At 28.8% G+C, this 19,552-nt stretch overlaps 3 protein-coding genes across 5 annotated transcripts in view; 1 reads left to right on the top strand and 2 right to left on the bottom strand.

The window, feature by feature from the left end:
* Positions 1 to 1,204: 1,204 nt before the first annotated feature.
* LOC100572470 (pupal cuticle protein 20) lies at positions 1,205 to 3,192 on the bottom strand. The gene is made up of 3 exons (XM_003243225.4): positions 3,085 to 3,192; positions 2,762 to 2,907; positions 1,205 to 2,278 (listed from the first exon to the last, which is right to left on the bottom strand). The coding sequence occupies exons 1-3, from the start codon at positions 3,094 to 3,096 to the stop codon at positions 2,083 to 2,085; spliced, it is 354 nt and encodes a 117-aa protein (XP_003243273.1). The 5' UTR covers positions 3,097 to 3,192; the 3' UTR covers positions 1,205 to 2,082.
* LOC100167833 (proline-rich extensin-like protein EPR1) lies at positions 3,139 to 13,943 on the top strand. The gene is made up of 3 exons (XM_001948216.5): positions 3,139 to 3,261; positions 7,028 to 7,153; positions 11,673 to 13,943. Exons 2-3 carry the CDS (start codon positions 7,151 to 7,153, stop codon positions 13,593 to 13,595), a joined length of 1,926 nt encoding a protein of 641 aa, XP_001948251.2. The 5' UTR covers positions 3,139 to 3,261; positions 7,028 to 7,150; the 3' UTR covers positions 13,596 to 13,943.
* A 1,899-nt stretch (positions 13,944 to 15,842) lies between these two features.
* LOC100165806 (cytochrome P450 302a1, mitochondrial) overlaps positions 15,843 to 19,552 on the bottom strand; it is a 29,742-nt gene continuing 26,032 nt past the window's right edge. For 2 of the 3 annotated variants that reach the window (XM_029486688.1, XM_029486689.1), the window contains 6 exons: positions 19,049 to 19,230; positions 18,739 to 18,943; positions 18,409 to 18,562; positions 17,038 to 17,286; positions 16,182 to 16,388; positions 15,843 to 16,072 (listed from right to left, as the gene is read on the bottom strand). In XM_029486688.1, coding sequence (XP_029342548.1) covers positions 15,962 to 16,072; positions 16,182 to 16,388; positions 17,038 to 17,286; positions 18,409 to 18,562; positions 18,739 to 18,943; positions 19,049 to 19,230 — 1,108 coding nt within the window. In that variant the 3' untranslated portion in view covers positions 15,843 to 15,961. Of the gene's footprint in view, positions 16,073 to 16,181; positions 16,389 to 17,037; positions 17,287 to 18,408; positions 18,563 to 18,738; positions 18,944 to 19,048; positions 19,231 to 19,552 lie in introns of those variants that run through there. The other variant, XM_029486690.1, reaches the window with a different exon arrangement.

Below are 19,552 nucleotides of genomic sequence, written 5' to 3'. Positions count from 1 at the left end.
TACAAGCAATCCAGGTCACCTGATAATATCCTCGTTGCCCAATGGGCCACTCGCTGGTGCAAATTACTTTTATTTTTGATAATCCAGAGTAATTACTAATTATATCCTAAGTACTTAAATTATGATCATGAGGGAACAATTCTAGGAAAGTTTTTTTTTGTTTTCATTTCATTATTTTATGAAAATTTGAAAATATTTTGTAACTACATTTGCTTTGTTTTTTGTATTATTTAAAAGTAGTATAGTTGTGTAATTTTAATATTACTTATTTTCAAACCATTTAACCTATTCTTCATTTTTGTGAAGGTATTTTATGATTATATATTGGTAGTTTGGTATTTTTTTTTTTTAGTGTTTAATTGATTTTTGTCGTCGTACACGATACGAATGATACGATACATTATATTTTGTAATTGTCTGTAGATTAAATCAGGTTATACACTTTATGTAATTTTATCGGCTAACCGTACAATCAACCTTTTTCTAACATGATATTGCAGGATCGAGTTTACAACATCAAAGGTAATCCCGAACACAGTGTTCATATACACAATAATTAATCTTAAATATGTGTAATATGAACGTTCAGGAAAAATATTTTGCTCCGAGGTATGAAATTAAAAATAATGACTTAATATTTTTAAATATAAATCTTAAAAACAAGCCACATTAGAAATTATTGTTGAAAAAAAATACTCATTTTTATACGTATACTACGTACCTATACCTACCTATTTTAAATATCTAATTGACAAAGTTGTCGAAAAAATTAGTGTTATACGTTAGAAATTTACACATTTCTTAGTTTAAAATAAAAAATATAATAGCCTCAGCAGTAATAGCACATTCATATTTTACACACATTTTAATTATTTTATTGTATGATATTACAATTATTTTTAAATGCTAATGAATAAATGTAATTGATGATTATATGTAGGGAGAGTGTTTCATTTATATTAAACTAAGATGATAGTTTTTATTGTAAATGTTTGCACTTCATAATTGCAACAAACGTGATTACTGATTAATAATATAAATTATGTATTTCTAATCTGTGTAGACTTCGCGTAACAATATTTTATAATCGTATTATTTTATTTAAACATTATGTTTTATATCGAACATGATTATTAATTTAATTGCTGGTAGTTAATATTTGATAAGTAGATAACATGCTTTAAACTGCATTAATTTGCGAAAATATAATGTCTATGCGTTATTATTCATTACTCAATAACATATTATATATTATACAGTAGGTAACACAGTATGATTATATTATACAAGTATAATACTTACGTAAATGCGTATATTTAATGTTATTTTGATTTATTCGAAGTCTAATATTTTTTCAACATATAATTCTAAAGAAAATTCTTACATAAAAAATGTATTCGTGAAATGCAAAAATAAAATTAATAACATACTTAAACAATAATTCTTAGTTATTTATAACCGAGAGGCGCTTGGTATTGCCGCTGGATTAGGTACTATACTGATTTTCGACTCTACATATTATATTTTTCAATTTTATCTTTTTGCCACATTTTAGCTATAAAGCCAAACTAATTGAATGACTGCTACCTATACTAATTACTATACATTTCTAACCAATATACAATCATTTATAATCGATTATTAGTATGCCTGAATGCTGAATATGTCAAGAACGAAGTCGTAATTCGGTACAATATTTGAAAATTAAAGATTTGTCATTTTGCTATTACCTATTACTTATTATTGGCGTCAATAATTTAGTATATTAAAAAAACAAAAATAAACACAAGTATAATATGTTTTAATTATATTTGTAATAAGTAACAACTAATGATATACCTAGTACCTACCTATGTGCACATTTTTTTTTTTTCCAACGGTTGACCAATATATTATAGTCATATTACCTATATTCTTACCTATAGGCGTAGTGTCAGGTATGGGTATCCAAATGGGCGAATAAACGTAGAAAATCAATAACAATATTACGTTAGAAATGTTCGGGAAAAAAGATATTATAGAAGGTACCTACATCTGATGCGTGTGGATATGTTAAACTGTTGTGCATTCCAAAAATTGTATTTAATATGTTAAAGAGGGTTTCCCTTCACTACGGTCTACGGAACCGTTCTTGTCGGCCGTGTACGACATTTTTACGTTGACGTCTTCGGGGGTGATGAACGAGTACGACCCCTCTTGGCTCATCACGAAACCGGTTCCATCGTCGTTCGCCAGCGTTCCTTTTTTCGTCTGAGTCATTCCGTCGTCGAGCGCATAACTATAAAATCCGAAAATGGGTGTTATTGAAGACGTGTCTGACGATAGAAGTATAATAATATTATTATATAATTTTCGTTTTACTGTTAAAAACAACGAGACTGGTGTTTTTAATGTATTTACCAACGCGGTGTGGGCAAAGATAATATTCAACATATTATTACCTAATATGTTATGTTGTTTAGCGGTCCACGTACAACAACCGATGTGCACACCATTTTGTCACCTCGTAGTAATTTGTATTATATAGAAATTGATTATTAATACAATTAATCATAATTGATATGTATATAATACGCACAATGCCTAATATCTATAATTCGTTTGCTCGCGTTTGACGACGATGATGACTATAGGTTAGGATTTTGCCAAATTTTACCAACGTTAAAATATTGCCAAAAAGTAAAATCGAAATAATTTTGGAATTCGGTACGTTACATACTTGTAGAAATGATCATAAAATGTTTATTAAAAATATATTTACGCAAGCATGAACTGGCCTTTTGCATCCGATACGCCCTCGTGTCTCACCAGATACGTTTTGGGTTTGGTCAAACTAGTCGCCGGCGCCGGCGCCGAGAACGCACAGTAGTCGACCAACAACAACACCGACAACGCAATGATTCGCACCTGACCGGAAAATAAATATCGAAACCATATTATATCGTAATATTATTCTATTGGACGCAATCATGTCCGCAGCGAAAAATAACTGAAATCGTAAAGGTAAAACTGCAACACTGCAGTGCATTAATATTACGTTACAAAAAATATACTGTGCATTATTTAATATAGATAGGTACTAACGGCCACCGTCATTGTTATTATTGTTGTTGTACTTCCAGACAATTGTACTGGTTGTGCTGTTGCCGATACTTCGAGTCAACGACTGCGAGGATCCGATCCCGAGCCCGGCTTTTTAAATCATAACCAAAAACCAAATTACAAGAGTGCAAACGTCTGAGATTAGTGTTTATAAACATCGTAAGCGTAGCGTTCACTTAAAAATCAATTAATGAGTAATTACAATATTTACAATCCATACGGACGACACGCACAATGCACACAATATAGGTGTAGGTATACTATGGTATACCAATTCTACTAGTTAAAAATGTAATGTGTTAAAACAACCAGTTTTTCGTTAATTCACGTATTCCTATTTGTGAAGCTATTCGTTCAAGTATTATACCCAACGTTACGGTGGGAGGTACGTTTTTCAGATTCTGAGTGAAGCGAGAGTAATGTTTTACAGCAAAGTGTATGTTGGTTTTTATTTTGTGTTTCTCATGACAGTTTTCGGAACAGAAAAAAATGTTTCAATCATCAACTTTGAGGTTGGTTCTGGTAGATAATTTGATCTTTTAGGTAGGAAAGTCTCGATACTTTTTTTAAAATATAATTTTTAAAACCAACTAAAAACAGCCAGATAACGGGATATTTACGAAACATGAGTTTTTGACAAAAATGAATTGTATTATTTGAGGCTTATTCTAAATGAATAGTCGCAGGCACTCGAAATATTCACTAAATATTTATAATACGATGTCATAAACACGATAATATTTAAAACATATTTTGGCTTGTTTTAATTTGATTTGTTTTTACTTTTATTTTCGATATAAGTATGTTGGTGCAGAGTGATAACACTTTTTTTTGTCGAATAAAATGCTTAAAATTGTAATATTAGACTATATTCATACGCATTTCTTATAGCAGTTAAAAAATATCGAAAATATATAGTCATTATTTTATTTAAGCGTTTAACGTTAACATTTTGATTAATTTAGTTAATTAATATTAGTTTTACGAATAGTTAAGAAAGTGGTATACTTAAAAGTTAAAACTTACAATACAGTTGAGCAAGTTCTCCAATTTTAAAATTGTTTAGTTCATGGCGCGCAGTTGATTTAGTTTGATTTAATAAGAATAATTATTTTTGTGCATACACATAGGCATATAGCAGACTAGCAGAGAGGTTTTCGAATTTTTGAACATTTATTATTCATCCTAAAAATGATTGTAACAAAAATATCCACAAGACTACAAAACTAAATATTTAAATACATAAGGCGGCTTCCCGAGTAAATTAATTATTAAAGTTATTGTGAATATTTTATTGTAGTTTATTGATTTTTGGATTGTAAATACTAAATAGTGGGTACCTACAGCAGAATCGTAGTTATATTATAATTATAGTGCTTAGTCTGTGAAATTTAAATTATTGATAATACAATTGGGATATATTATAATATTTATCTAGGTATTGATTATTGTTTACGGAATTCTGCTCAATGTTATTGCGATTGCAATTAGGTGTTTTCAAATATATTACCTGATTAGATTAAAATGTTTTGAAAAATTTATATACTATTCTGTACAAATCGATTTTTTTTTTTTTAAAGTTTATGGTATTTTAATTGATGTCATATTCAAAAAGTATTTTATCACACATGTGTTGAGAATAGCTCGAGGCTTGTGTAGTCTATGGGGACTGTCGTAATTTAAAACTAATTAAGGCGAGACACTGTAAAATGTTTTTTGAACCTACAAAACTGTGTTAATCGTGTGTCCTTGACAGGGGTGTATAAAACATTACGAGTGGAGGGGGTAGGGGCTATGTGCTCTATTTATATACTGTTGTTTTATATAAATTTAAAGTTTAAATAAAAATTTATAAATTATTACGAAATAAAAATTTTTAAATGTTTAATGTTTAAGTTTACTATACTCGCTAAACAAAAACAGTGAATAACCATGATATTGTCAAAATAAATTATGGATTTCATTTTCATCACTTTATCACATATTTTCAATATTTATTTATAAACCTGTCGCACTTGGCCATATTACATACATAAAGCTAGTAGATAATGGGATTGGGTATAACCGCAATTCTTGAAACATAATGCTATACAGTAAAAATGTAACTTATGGAGACGTCGTACGAATCTACTACGAACTCACCGTCGAGCTGTCCATTGTTTTTTGCAACTTCCTGTACAAACTGTCACACTACTGTTTTGTTCTTAGTTCATTTTTATAAAGAACCATATTAATATGTGATGAATTCATTGTTAAAAAAAAATAAATGGATGGGCGCCATAGGGGGCAGAACCCCTTCTCGAGTTTGTCATGGATATTTAATTTGATGTCCCTTTTCCCAAGTAAAACATTCTTAATTACGTCCTTGGTCATTGACACCCCCCCCCCCCCTTGTCATTAGCGGGCCGCTGTCGGGCCGGGTTTGGGCTAGTTTTTGGCCTTTTATAGTAGCTAATAGGTAATATATTTAAGTAACATCTACATATATGTAATACATATATTATGTATTAATTATATAGTTATTGTTATCTCTCAAAAAAATGGGTTACTTACCTGTATGCTTATGATATTAACCTTTGATACTAATTAATAAGTATACAATTATGTATAAGGAAGGTATTGAGATAAAAATGCAATATTGTAATGTAATGTTGGTGAGCTTTTTTTTTTCAGTTTTATTTTGGGCTGGTCAAAAATTTTGTCCCCCCCTCTCAAAAACTGAAATGACGCCACTGAATACAACCACTACTGCCCTACTGCAGTGATTTAGATTTACTGTATCTAAGTGAATTTACTTAGTACACTCGATATCTATTATACGGGACATCGACTTTTCCGGGTTATTTTCTATGATGATACATAATTTATGCAATTAATAAAAATAAACTATAAATTATATAGTGACAATATATAGTGACGAACTCGAAATATCAAACACTAAATGGATGCCGGTAAGAAAAAATTCAGCAGACAGTAAAAAAAATATTTTTAAAAACAATATATAAAAAAATATTTTTATACATAATATGTAGTTATACAGCTACTATGTTGAAGTTCGAATAACTCTGAGTAGATTTTAAAATATAATCTTGAATAAACTAGGTATATGTATATACTTATAACTTATTCAAATATTTATAGTAATATACTGTATTATTTGTTATTAATTTATTTTGCAAACAAAAAATGTTTAGATAATCGTCTGCTAACCTTCTATAAGCTAGGCTTGTATTGAAGGTGATGAGTTCCTTAAATAGTATATAATTAATTACTATAAACATTTCATATAATATACATAATATAAGTAGGCTAAAAGCCTAAAACCAAACAGAATGGTATAAAAGAAAATTTTAATTACAATGTAAGAATAGAAAAGAAAAAAAAATATAAATAAGGTGAAATTAGTATTAATAAGAAAAATAAATATAACAGCTTTTGAATAACTATTAAGATATAATATTACTGCATGCAAAATTTATTTTTGCATTTAATATTTATATATGCTTTTGACTATAACAATTTTTAATAACTAATTAATTCAACCAGTAGAAAAATTCTTAAAAAATTGAGATATATTTTATTTTATTATGATTTATTTCATAATATAATATGGTGTCCTTATGTTTGAAAATGTTTGATACAGTGTCATTACTAGCTATGGATAAAAACGTTAATCAAATTATTTATATATATACATAATAATATGATACTCCAAAAATGTGAAAATTCCAAGTTTTGACATTCTTTTGATTTTTTTACAAGGCGTATCTTGAACAGTTGTCGATTAGGAAGAAAATGTAATATATTTTTTTCAAGATAAACAACAGTCGGGTCAGTCTGCGTTAAATACTGAAATATGTCATTTCAAACAAATACAATTCATATTATAGGTATACATGTATAGATATTGTTTTAATGCTTTTAGGATGTGTTATCGTCATTATAACGCCAGAAGCATTGGAATCACAACCTACTTATAACTTGGTGTAGTGTATCATGGTGGCTATTATACTACAGACAAGACTGTAAGCTGAACTCCGGAATAGCAATGGTAAGTTGTTTCATTCATATGTGATAAATATTTTAACTTTTTTTAATTTAATAATAAGTAGGTAGCATAATCAATCATATAATTATTATTTTAAATGTATTTGAACTTATTTATACTCTGTAGGTAATTATGAAAATGTTTTTAAATATTTTAATTACGTTTAAAATGGGCACATAGGTACCTAGGAAGCTTAAATTATAGGAGTCATGTCATATTGCATTACTTTTTAGGAGGAACGGACACTTAAACTACCTTTTTATGAAACAAGTACATATTCACTTTCCACACATTAATCCAATCATTTTTGGCCAACCCTATATATATTTTTTAATTTTTAATTTTTATGTCATTCGCTCATAGGTTTGAGGGGATTATTCCACCCGGTGATCTTCTCTTTGACTAACACACGCGCGACATAGTATTTTAGATATGTTTTTGGCCAAACATACCAATATTGATCTAATGAAGCGATAAGAATTCTGAAAACAGATTTGAATTTGTCGTCAAATCTACTTGAAATCAACTTCTTCACATTTTTGTTATTATCCCCTAGATCTATTTAATTTTCCTTCGTTTGATTGTTTTTGCAACCATATTGCTTAGGTATCATTAAATTATTTCTACTACCTATATTATTATTGTCTAAATTATATTTTTATAGTTTTTAATATTATTATTTATATATAATATACATATACTATTTACTGTATTTCTTTTTAATAGATTTAAGTCCACAAAAATGTATTTAATTATAAAAAATTGTAATTGGGTTTTACCGTTTAAATGAATAAATAAATAAATAAATTCCTAAAAAGGTTATATTAAAAAATTGACGTATTTAAATTTTTGGGGAAGTTAAAATCAAAAAATCAATAATGTGGGAATGTCAATTTCAAGTAGACTTGACGAGAAATTCAAATTTTTTTTTTTGAATTTTTCTCGCTTCATTAGATCAATTGGTATGTTTGGAAAATAACCCGTCTAAAATCCTATGTCTCGCGTCTGTTAGACAGAGACACAGAATCACGGTATCGAATCCCCTTAATATAGTTGGCATTCAAATTAAATACGTACTTAGCACTTTTGAATAATAATTATTAGTATGCAAACATTTTAATTTCTTATGTGCTATTCAATCCTGAACTTTTATTTGTAGAATTGTAATTTTTTGTATTGCACGATCTGTTAATATAATATGTATAGAAACCTGAAATTGGAGGAACGTCGAGTATCCTATAATAGATTAATATTTAAAATATTACAATTTTTATGCTAAAATTCTATTATAAATAAAAATATAAAAATAATTTTTCTATAGGTCCACTAACTTATTGTGTACTGTACTTATATATTTTAAGGTTTTGCGTGTTAATATTCATAATTCATAAATATCATATATATTGTTAAACATAGTGTTTCTCTCATCTAAAATAAATTAAAATTAATAAATATTATTGTTGACGAAGTTCATTTTAATTTTTAAAATTAATAAATATTATTGTTGACGAAGTTCATTTTAATTTTTCAGATATTTTCCTTAACTAATAACTGAATAGAACAATAAATAAATAGCATACCTACTGAAAATAATAAAAGAAATGCTAATTAATAATTATTCTCTAGGAAATACTCCATATATATGTAATTATTGTGAATACGTTTTCCGTATATAACAATGAATAAAACAAATTTAAAAATCATTAATATTTGAACAATTATGATAGTAAATATTCTTTTTTTTTACCATCATACTTATCAGATTATACTATATTATTATTGTTACATCATAATGAATTGTAGATATCTTTCACATTTCTTAGTCCTGATTTTTAATAACTAAAAAGGCTGTATTTTGATCAACTATAATTTTTATTTTTGTTTGATGAATTGTTTGATTTATTATTGTTTAATGAATTGCGATCTTCATAAAACAATAAATATTGATATTTTAAGTGCTTTTTAATTGTTAATTTATGGACTTATCTGATAAATCCTATTGAGTTTGTTGAATGTATAAGTAATTCGAACGTTTGTACGTGATATTTTAGCATTAAATACGAATCATGACTATTTAGAGTTTCTAGTACCTAGTTTTGGAATTTGAGGTATGTAGATAAAAATATAAAAAACTGCAAATTGCAGTAGGTACTATAATATAGGATAAAATGTATACCACGATTTTAAATAAAACAGTTTATTTTTAAAGTTTTTATTGAATATTATACATATAATAGGCATTATGCCTATTATTATTTACTATACATGATTATAAAATATTTATGTAATAGTATATTACAAATAATATTTAAATTGAATCTACCCTAAAACATTAAAAATAATCTAATAATGTATATTATAGTCTTAGGACTCTATTAGAAATAATACAAAGTATAAAATGTATATATGAAATATATATTTTGATATATTTTTTTATATTTAGACACTCATTAGTTTTAAGATTTATTACAACATTTTAATAATTATAACTTATAAGATTGAATATTTTATACATAAAAATATTTTGATAATCTTAAGCTGCTAGATAATAAGTGCCTATAATTATGACATTTTGGAGAGACGTAGGTAGGTCGTAGGTACCTAATATAATTTTTAGGTAGGTACTTAAATAGTAATATGTTATATTTTCATAGGTTACGAACTAGTTAAAATCTAGTTTTTTTAAAGCCGTTATTGATATTATGTAGTATGTAAAAGCAGATATAACTTTAAGTGTTATCACTTATCAGTGGTGTAGCTAAGATTTTGATTTAGTCTCCCTCCCACCCATAGAAGATGATTTTTTTCTCCAAAAATCTTCAAAATGTAATATAAGGTTCATTATAAGTTTTTCTTATAGCGATTTATAATTATTAGACATACATTTTTTTTCGTTCATTCACCAAATTATCTTAATTTTAATGGTATGATAAAAATCGTTTAACGTTGAAATTTCAATGGTGGGTTTCAGACCTAAGAGAGTACGCCAAAATAATGTCATTTTTGTTTGACCAAAATACTTGGAAATTTAACACAAGGTTATAAAAAAAAGTTGATCGTATATTTATTATTTACAAATATTTTAGAACGTTATTTGAAGTTAACGTTTTGATGAAGTTATGGATATAACTGGACCCGTAAAATAAATATTTTAGTTTTTTTGTTGTAAATCAAAATGTGTAATTTGTGGTTGAAATTTGAGACATTTTACTATTACTTAAATAATTATTTTCTATACTCAATACAATTGTATAAATATTTAGACTAATTTTAAGCGACTTATATGCATTTGCATTGATAAATAATTTTAGTATCGGTAAAAAAGCTTGAAAATGTAATACAAGATATTATATATTAAGTTGTACCTACCAATAATAATTTAAGAATATTAAGAATACATCAGCATGATTTTTTTTATAACTATTTTAAGCTCAAAATTAATTGGTCCTATAATTTCCCTCCTAACTGAGATTTAACATAAGTAATAAACGCGTTTATCTATGGCTAATATTTCTCTTATTTCCAATTGTTCATTATATTGCAAACAGTCTTAATCTTAATCTGTAAGTAATTTTATAGGTAAAAATGTATACAATTTTCATTTTTACAGCAAAGATTTAAAATTTTTATTTAATGCTCCTTACACATATTTTTTTTGAAACAAAAAAATTTAAAAATAAATAATCACAATTTTTTTTATAAACATTTTAAGTTCAAATTTTTATGAAATTGGATGTTTAAACGAAGGATAACAATTTTATCGAAAGTTATTTTGTAGTTATTCAAAAGTATTATTTGTGGAAACTTGAATATTTTAAGTACACCTGTTATTATTTATTATATTTTACTTAAATACGTAGACATTTTCCAAATATATTTACTTATTTTAAGCTATTCACACATTTTACGATAAGGTGGGTTTGATTTAAAACTTAATAACAATATTAATATATTACAATCTACAATATGAATATTTAGGTACTATAATAATTATTATAATGTTTTATAAATGAGATATTTTTAGCAAAATCTAATTTAACCTACTCTAAAATAAATCACTATAATTGCACTATAAATGTCTAGTTCAATATAAAATATAGTAATATAGGTTAACCGTCTCCGTTCAGAAATTTTTTTGTATGCACTAGCAATAATAATAATATTTAGCTCTATTTTAACTAGCCATAGATAACGGTCACATATTCAATGGAACACCCGCTGTAGAGTGGAATGAGTTGATACTTACTTGCTCACTTTTTAGTTTTTTAGTTATTTTGATTTTTTTTTACTTTAAGACCATGTTAGAATTATTGCATTGATTATATTTTTTAGTTATTTTATTTTTTTTAATTGTATATTATATGGAGAACCCACATGAGCATGTTGATGTTTAATATTATGTTAGACTGTAGAATTCTTCATTTTTAATTTAAATATATGTACCTACTTACTTTTAATTACATTTTTACGTTTCAGGTATTTATACAATTTGTACTTATTTCATTTTTTATTGTCTTTCCAGGCACCTAAATTGTTGAGGATTACAATTATTCACGTCTTATTGTGGAACATTATATTTTCTTTATCTGAGAGTATTGAATTAAATGAAGACAGTAAATTATTATCAAATAGTTTACGCGATCGAGTACGGTACACAACACATATTTGTGATCGTTTGAAAAATTCACCACCGGTTGTTAATCATAACAACTATGAACCTCACTCAGATGGAGTTGATAATTTTGAAAATCCGGGCTTAGCTAAGGATTTGAATGAACCATCAAATCCCGTAAAACGGCATGCTATCATACGATGCTATAACCGCCTCCCTGCACAGGAAAATAACGAACCTAATAAGCCAGAGATAATAACAAGCGAGTGGCAAATGAAGTCTACTCCTGTAAACAACGAGCATGGCGATTCGTATGACCATTCGATGGTTCAAAAATCAAAAGTTGTAGGTATAAAAGAAATTGACTTTAATTCACAGAAAGTGATTGATCAAGAACCGTTGTATCATACAGTACCATTTTTACAGAAAGGAAATCTTATTGGCAATAATCCGAAACACTCACTACTTCAATTAAGTTTACAAGATTCGAAAAATAAAATAAAATCATTAATTTCGACGCCGCAACACAAGTTAGGCGAAATAATATCAGATAAATTAGTCGACGAAAGTCTACATAACAAACTAGCCCGGCCGTCACTGACTCTCCCATCACCTCCCAAATTTATTAAGTATCCCGTGATTAATCCATTGATACAGCCACCTGAAATACTTACTAATGTTGATACACCTGGGTTAATAACAGATAGTGACAAGCAGAGTAACCCGTTAAAACCGTCTCCCCTTTTACCAAACATACCGAATAATAATTTTTACCACAAAGATTTGACAGTTGAAAACAAACCATTTTTGTCTCTTCCATCAATTCAACTCAACAAGCCGAAACCTGTAGACATATTTTATGACAGACGTGTACCACCTATCGTTTATCGGCCTACAGTTTCTCAGTACGTGCAAACTCCTGTCATCAAACCAATACTTCCACCAATTCTGGTGCAAAAAGAAGTATCGTATCCTTCAAAAAACGAACAAGCACAGGCCAATATTGGTTTGCAATCACAATATCCTAAAATAATCAAGAACGGCATTGCTGAATTAACGTCTCAACCAATCCTAATTGAAAAAGAAAATCCAATATTATCTTTCCCACTTAAAAAACCACAGGAGTTAATTGGTTCGTCACCTACTCAATTTGTAAAGACTTCTGATATAGAAACATTTAAGCCAATTACAATCGAAAAAAAAGTTTCAATATATTTGCCATATAAAAAACAACAGGGATTAATTGATTTGTCACCGCCTACCCAATTTACTTCTGACACAGAAACGGCACATAAACCAATTACGATCGAAAAAGAAGTACAAATATCAGAGCCAAAAGAACAAAAACAACCTATAGTCGATTTGCCACCACAAGCTCCACAGCTTATAAATACTCCTGTCAAAGAATCAATATATCAGGAAACTCCAGGGCAAACTATAGTATCAGTAAATGTGCCGTACGAGGAAAAACCATCAATAGTTGGTTTGACTTCACCTCCTCGGATAACCGAGCCTTTCAGCAGTGAATCAACATCACAAATAATGCCCAGTGAAAATGAATTTTCAATGTCCAGTGCGTATGAACAACAACAGCCAATAGCTAATTTTTCGCCACCTCCACCTCCACAACTTCAACAAATTAAAATACAAAAGGAAATATCCATACCTTTATCATATCAACAACAAATGGATGTTGCACCTATAAAAGTAGTCAAAACTATCAACACTGAATTAATATCTCAAAAAAAAAATGCATTTTATAATCAACAACAACCAATAATTTTGCCATCGCCTCCTCCACTAACCAAGACTACAACTTTGGCTATTAATTAAAAATACATTTTAGTAATAAATATAAATATATTAATTAATTTGTCACAATTTTCAAAATATCAATATTTTTGATTTGAATCACTATGTCAATCTATTCCAATAGAGAAAAATGTATTAATGTTTACACGAGTTTGTATTACAAATCTTAATCAGTTATTATTAGTTTAGGCATTACTCATCACTTACAAATCTAACCAAGATTTCAGCAATCAGAGAACATTTAAAATAAAAACATTTGTATAACTTGTAATATATAAAATATTTATAGATTTCAATTTTTGAACACGTTATACGTTTATAATGTATTACCTACACACTTTTATATAAATTGTTGTTTATGGAGCATTATACAATTGGAATTTTAATTTCTTTTACCATATTTTAATCATCTTTAATAATTGTATTTACTTAGTATATTATCTCGATGTTTATGTAAGAAAATAAAACATAAACAAGTTAATCAAGTATAAAAAAATATGTCACACCTACATTTCTTTATTTTATTAAAGATGTTATCTATTATTGTTTATTAATTTAAAAATCAATACATGTAATAATCAATTATGGCGGGTACATTGTAAATTATTTTACATTACTAAATCTATAATAATTAATTGTTACATTGTAAGATTGGATGGTTAATACTTAATCGCAAGGATATTATTTTTAATTTTAGGATAAATTGATAAATGTTCTATCTGGCTATCTATAATTAATAGAAGGTTATGTTTGAACGTGCGAGTGCGTGTAAGCGATCCATAGCCAAGTCGATAGCACTCGTGGTAATGATATTTGGTAGATAGGAAATCCTATATACCCAAGCATGTGCATCTCAAAGTCAACATTTTTAAATTTTCCATTTTAATGAGCGGCTCATATGAGGATTTGTTGGCTTACGAGAATCAAATATTTTTTTGTTTATTTAAATCAGGGGTCGGTAAGATTTTTGATGTCAAGGGCCAAAAAATAAATATACATTTTTCACAGGCCACAATTTGAATATACCTTAATATTTTGTTTTAAACAAAAATGTATAATCATGCCCAATTTAATTTATTTATGGTCATAAATCTACATACTACAAAGTACAAACCATGACAAATTATATAGGTATCATCACAGCATTTTGATACGCATCCTCCGCTCTTTAAATAAATAAATAATATTTTATTTTAAAATGACTTCTAGATAATGGTTAAGTTAAAAGAAAAACTTTTAAAAACGGGTTTGCTTAAACAATTTTAATTGCCAAACCCAATATATATATATATATATATTATATATATAATATAATATTATTATTAATAATGTTGTACTAGACATTGGTCTTGAAAGCAATAAATTCTACACGATTAGTCAATACATCTAATGAGGGTATACGGATATAACCACCACAGATCACTTTGAACTTTATTCTAAAAAGGTAGCATGAAAAATTTGTTTTATCTTGGGTATCATAAATATTATTTACACAAAAGTTCAGTACCGCTCTCGTACACTATAATATACGTCAATAACACTTATCTACGTATACAGGGTGTTTCTGAAATGGATTAGGTAACTAGTATAGAAGATTTTTTTGAATTTTTTTTTTCTATCTTCAAATTATCGAATTTTTAAATTTTCTTATATGAAATGAATAATTTTAAATCAATGCATTTTAATAATAATTTAATACCAAAACGGTATATTTTTGAATTTTTGAATTAAAAAAAAATAAAAAAAAATAAACCTAATTTTTAGGAAATAAATTAAATAAACTATAAAAGTGTCCAATATCAGTGGTCCTCTTTAGTTTTCTTTTAGTTTTTAAAAAAATATTTTGATTTAATTATATTCATATGTTTTAATAAACTTTTCTAAAAAATAATATGTAGTATGAGAATTATATACCTACAATCAGTTGACACTTCCAGATGATTAAACGATTTATTTTCCATTTGTTGCATGGCAAATAACTTCAGATACGATTTACTATAGGCCCAAATTTAAGTCACGAAGAACCAACACTTGAAACCAATATTAATTTCAACGGTTTGTGTTTTGAACGTTTTGGTAATGGTTTTCTTAAAGTTTTGATTTTGATTACGGTATGTAAGAAAATTAATAAAAAACTGATATTAGGTTATAACCGGTTCCGAGCCCTGTCAGTACATGCATAAGTGCATACAGCATAACTAAACAATAGGTTTTAAAGTAATAGTATCCACAGACGCCTGCTGCAGTAAAATACAATAATTTTCTCAAAACGTTTTCGAGCTGCATTTTAATATCAAAACACATCTTATATAAATTATAATTCGTTGGGAAGGTAGGTACTTGTTTTTATATCAAGTGAAGGGATTACAATTGAAATATTATATTGTTCAGTCTCTGGTCTTGAATATTATAGATATCGGTCCGTCCGGTTTGTTTATCAATAATGATTCACTGTCCAGCTTTGGTCCCGTCCATGTCATCTCAAAGTTTCTGACGATCTGAAACGCACGTACGGTATATTTTGTACAGGTATAGGTACTTACTAACTATTGTTTATAAGGCTTTCATAATGCGCCTGACCGCGTGTGATTCGTAAATACAACTTACTTTTATCAGTACGACCTGTAGGAATTGTTCAGACAAACGTCTCGCTATGCACGTCCTAGGTCCGTGACCGAAAGGTAAAACCAAATACGGACTGACCGGCTCGTATTCGGCGCTTCCCTTTATCCATCTCTCTGGCAAAAATTCGTTGGGTCGCCGGAAGTATTCTTCCAGGCGGCAGCTCACCTGGTTTTGCGTGACGACGACCGTCTATATGTGTTTGAAAAACGAAATTTTCAATTTATTATCACTTATTCAGAGCAACGCCGTTGACAGCGTAAATTTGATTCTATTATAATATAATATAAAAAGGACGTCACTCACTCATTATAGCTACTGTTCTTATGGAGTTCTTATGAATATGAACGAAATATTGAAAAAAAAAACGTAGCGAAGAACTAATAAGATTTACAAGACGACTGTTCCCATATGGATGTGCAGTATGGTCCTTATCGGTTCCTAAGTTCTTTGTTCTTTGTTACGTTACTGTGCGAGTACTTACGAAATTATAATGCAGAAAAACTACTGATTCAAGTGAGAAAGAACTTATTACATTTTCAGACCAGATGGATATTATATTTATGAAAACATATGTTTTCTCCAAAAACAACACACCGAAGGTTTCAAATAAGTTATAAAATACCTATACCGTTTTAAAAAAAAAAAATTGAATTTTTTATCGGTGGTCGAGAACATTATAGCAGTGTTATTGATCGAGTACCTACAACAGTTATCGTCCGCGTCTCGTGTGAAGTTTATCACTCTAGTTATTAGCGAACACTCGACGAGTGTGCAGTGTGGTGACGTCCTAAATATTTTATGATATAATATATTTTATAATATTGTTTTTCGCGTTTACTCCTGCCGGGACTCTGTACCCGGAAAACACGCATTCCTCGGGCAGTATCCGGCCGACGCCCACCGATATCGGATTCATCCGGAACATCTCCTTGACGACCGCTTTCGCGTACACGGCCCGCTCCAACACCCTATCGGTGACTGGTGTGTGGTTGTCTGGTAGCAGGGCACGCGACTCATCGAACATTTTCTCCCTAACGTCCGGGTTCGACGACAAATGGTACAGTCCGAAACAACACGAATACGTCGCCTGAAACCGATAAACATATTACAATTATACATATAATATACATACGATGATTACTCAAAAATAATAATAATAGTAAAATTCGTATAAGAATTTTCATTGGTTTTTACCACATCCGGGTGTTGCGTGGCCGACAACCGATGGCCGACGATTTTAATTGTCTTTATATCTAGGTACTATAAATGTTTGTTCATCACTTATTCGAATTCATAATTTAAATTGTTATAATCTTATTTTTTTTTTCATTTTAAAATAAAATGGGTTACGTATTTTTGTAGGTTTCGCGACCTAGGGGTGTCTTCAGGTCAATTCCATGGGAAGGGTGAAAACATTTTAGTCTTGAATACCGCTTTGCTAAACAAAAACTTGACATCTAGGTATATGCTTATATTAAAATTTATATGTTTGATGTTTGTGTCAACTTTCTGTATAATCAGTGTACAAACAATAAACTAAATTTATAAAATGTATTTATCTATTAGCAAAAACAGAACATCTCACGACTTATGGACGGCGCAGTCGCCCCCTTCGCCTTTCCTTTAGGGACGTGACCCTAAATTTGAATGAAGAACAGTGACCTTGTATATTATAAGATGTATAATTCCTATATCATATTAAAGTTAAACGTTTCCAAACAAATTTTTAAGTATGGCTGCTAGGTACATGATTATTTTTAATGCACCATCATAGATTTATTCAAATATAAGCCACTATTTAGCAGATCAATTGTTAACTGGATTTATGTAAAAATATAATTGTATAATTATAATTTTGGCGCAAAATCGTGTAATTATAATTTTGGTTGATAAATTATGAGATCTGGTTTCCCATCTTGGGTAGGGTAAACTTGATGATCATCATATTAATCGAGGCCCGCATCAATCCGAAATTTAATAACAAGCGCAGATTAAAAACAACAATTTTATAAATGTATAAAAATACACTTGTTTATAATTCCCATTGTAGGCAAGTAAATTGAAACTGCAAAGTAAAATTTGTGAAAACAAAATATATACAATTATAGCATAAAATCAAGATGGTTTCTATATTCGTTTATAACATAATTCTATCGGGTACCGCATACAGTAATTAACTAAAATAAATTTACCTAAACTTTTATATTACCGTGTCGATTCCCGCTAACAAAGTGTCAACAGTCATTCCAATTACGTCTTTGAAGTCCGTGTCGTCTGAGCTCAAGTATTCTCCCAACAATGATGTTTTGGAGTCTGTCGTTTTAATACTGATCAATTTTTCATTTACAACTCTAAGCGCAATTCTAAAAAAAAAAATTAGGTACTCAAATATTTTTGATGATCTGAAAACATGTCGTTATTAATTAACTATTTTATTTCTAACGACCAGTAAGTAGCTATTTAATGGAATATCGGTTAAAGCAATTAAATAATATTTTGTAAATATTGATTACTCAGCTAAACTCGTTAAATGACCTACTTTTCAATTTGTTCGTGTCCTTTTTGTATACTTTTATACATGGGGGTGTCAAACTTTCTCCACAGTTGTGGTCCATTATCGGTCTTCATTATCGCACTGTTTATGTCATGAGCCGCTTTGATCAGTTTCGAACACTCCGAATCTGAGTCCCATTCTTCGTCTTTGAACCGCTGTAGTCGCTCGTCGAAGGCGACATAGTACGTCACTGTTGACATTGTTTGAATTTAATAGTTTCGTTGATATAGGTAGGTACATATTATAATATTATACAGCAAAACATGTCATGTTTCTGTCAAAAATAAAAAATTACGTTCTAGGAAGAGCCTGGATAGTTCGGGGCCGAAATCGTCTCTGAGTTCTGCGCGTTTTATTCTTCGATCTATAAATTCTCCAACTACTGTGTTCGTACTATCCACGTACCGTTTGATGCACTGGACCTTACTCAAATGTTTTTGGAAAGCCTTTCTAAGTCTCCACCAATCCGAGCCATTTCTGTAATACGTTTACGCAATGTCCATAATTTAACACTAGTTATACCTAGTTGAACGTATAATTTGACATATAGTACCTAAATAAAACGGTAATATTCGTATTTGAATGTCTATATCAGTTACCTACCAAATTGTAATAATACTGATTTCCAACACGAAAAATACCAAAAATATAATCATTTTCACCCGTAATTTACTATCAATATATAAGGCACGTGTATTGTAAACAAGAAAAGAGTACTAAGATACAGCCAACAGGCGTATATTGTAACGAATTTCGTTTCCAGATTTTATAAATTTCATAGTTCAATATGCTATCGATT

The sequence above is a fragment of the Acyrthosiphon pisum genome, chromosome A1 (genome assembly GCF_005508785.2).
Source record: "Acyrthosiphon pisum isolate AL4f chromosome A1, pea_aphid_22Mar2018_4r6ur, whole genome shotgun sequence".
Lineage (NCBI taxonomy): Eukaryota > Metazoa > Arthropoda > Insecta > Hemiptera > Aphididae > Acyrthosiphon > Acyrthosiphon pisum.
This window is presented reverse-complemented; position numbering and strand designations above follow the sequence as displayed.

What these genes read in the sequence shown, in the direction of transcription:
- LOC100572470 (XM_003243225.4), bottom strand. An exon ending in AAAGGCCAGTTCATGCTTGC is followed by an intron (nt 2,279 to 2,761) that starts GTAAATATATTT and finishes CGGATTTTATAG; the next exon opens with TTATGCGCTCGACGACGGAA.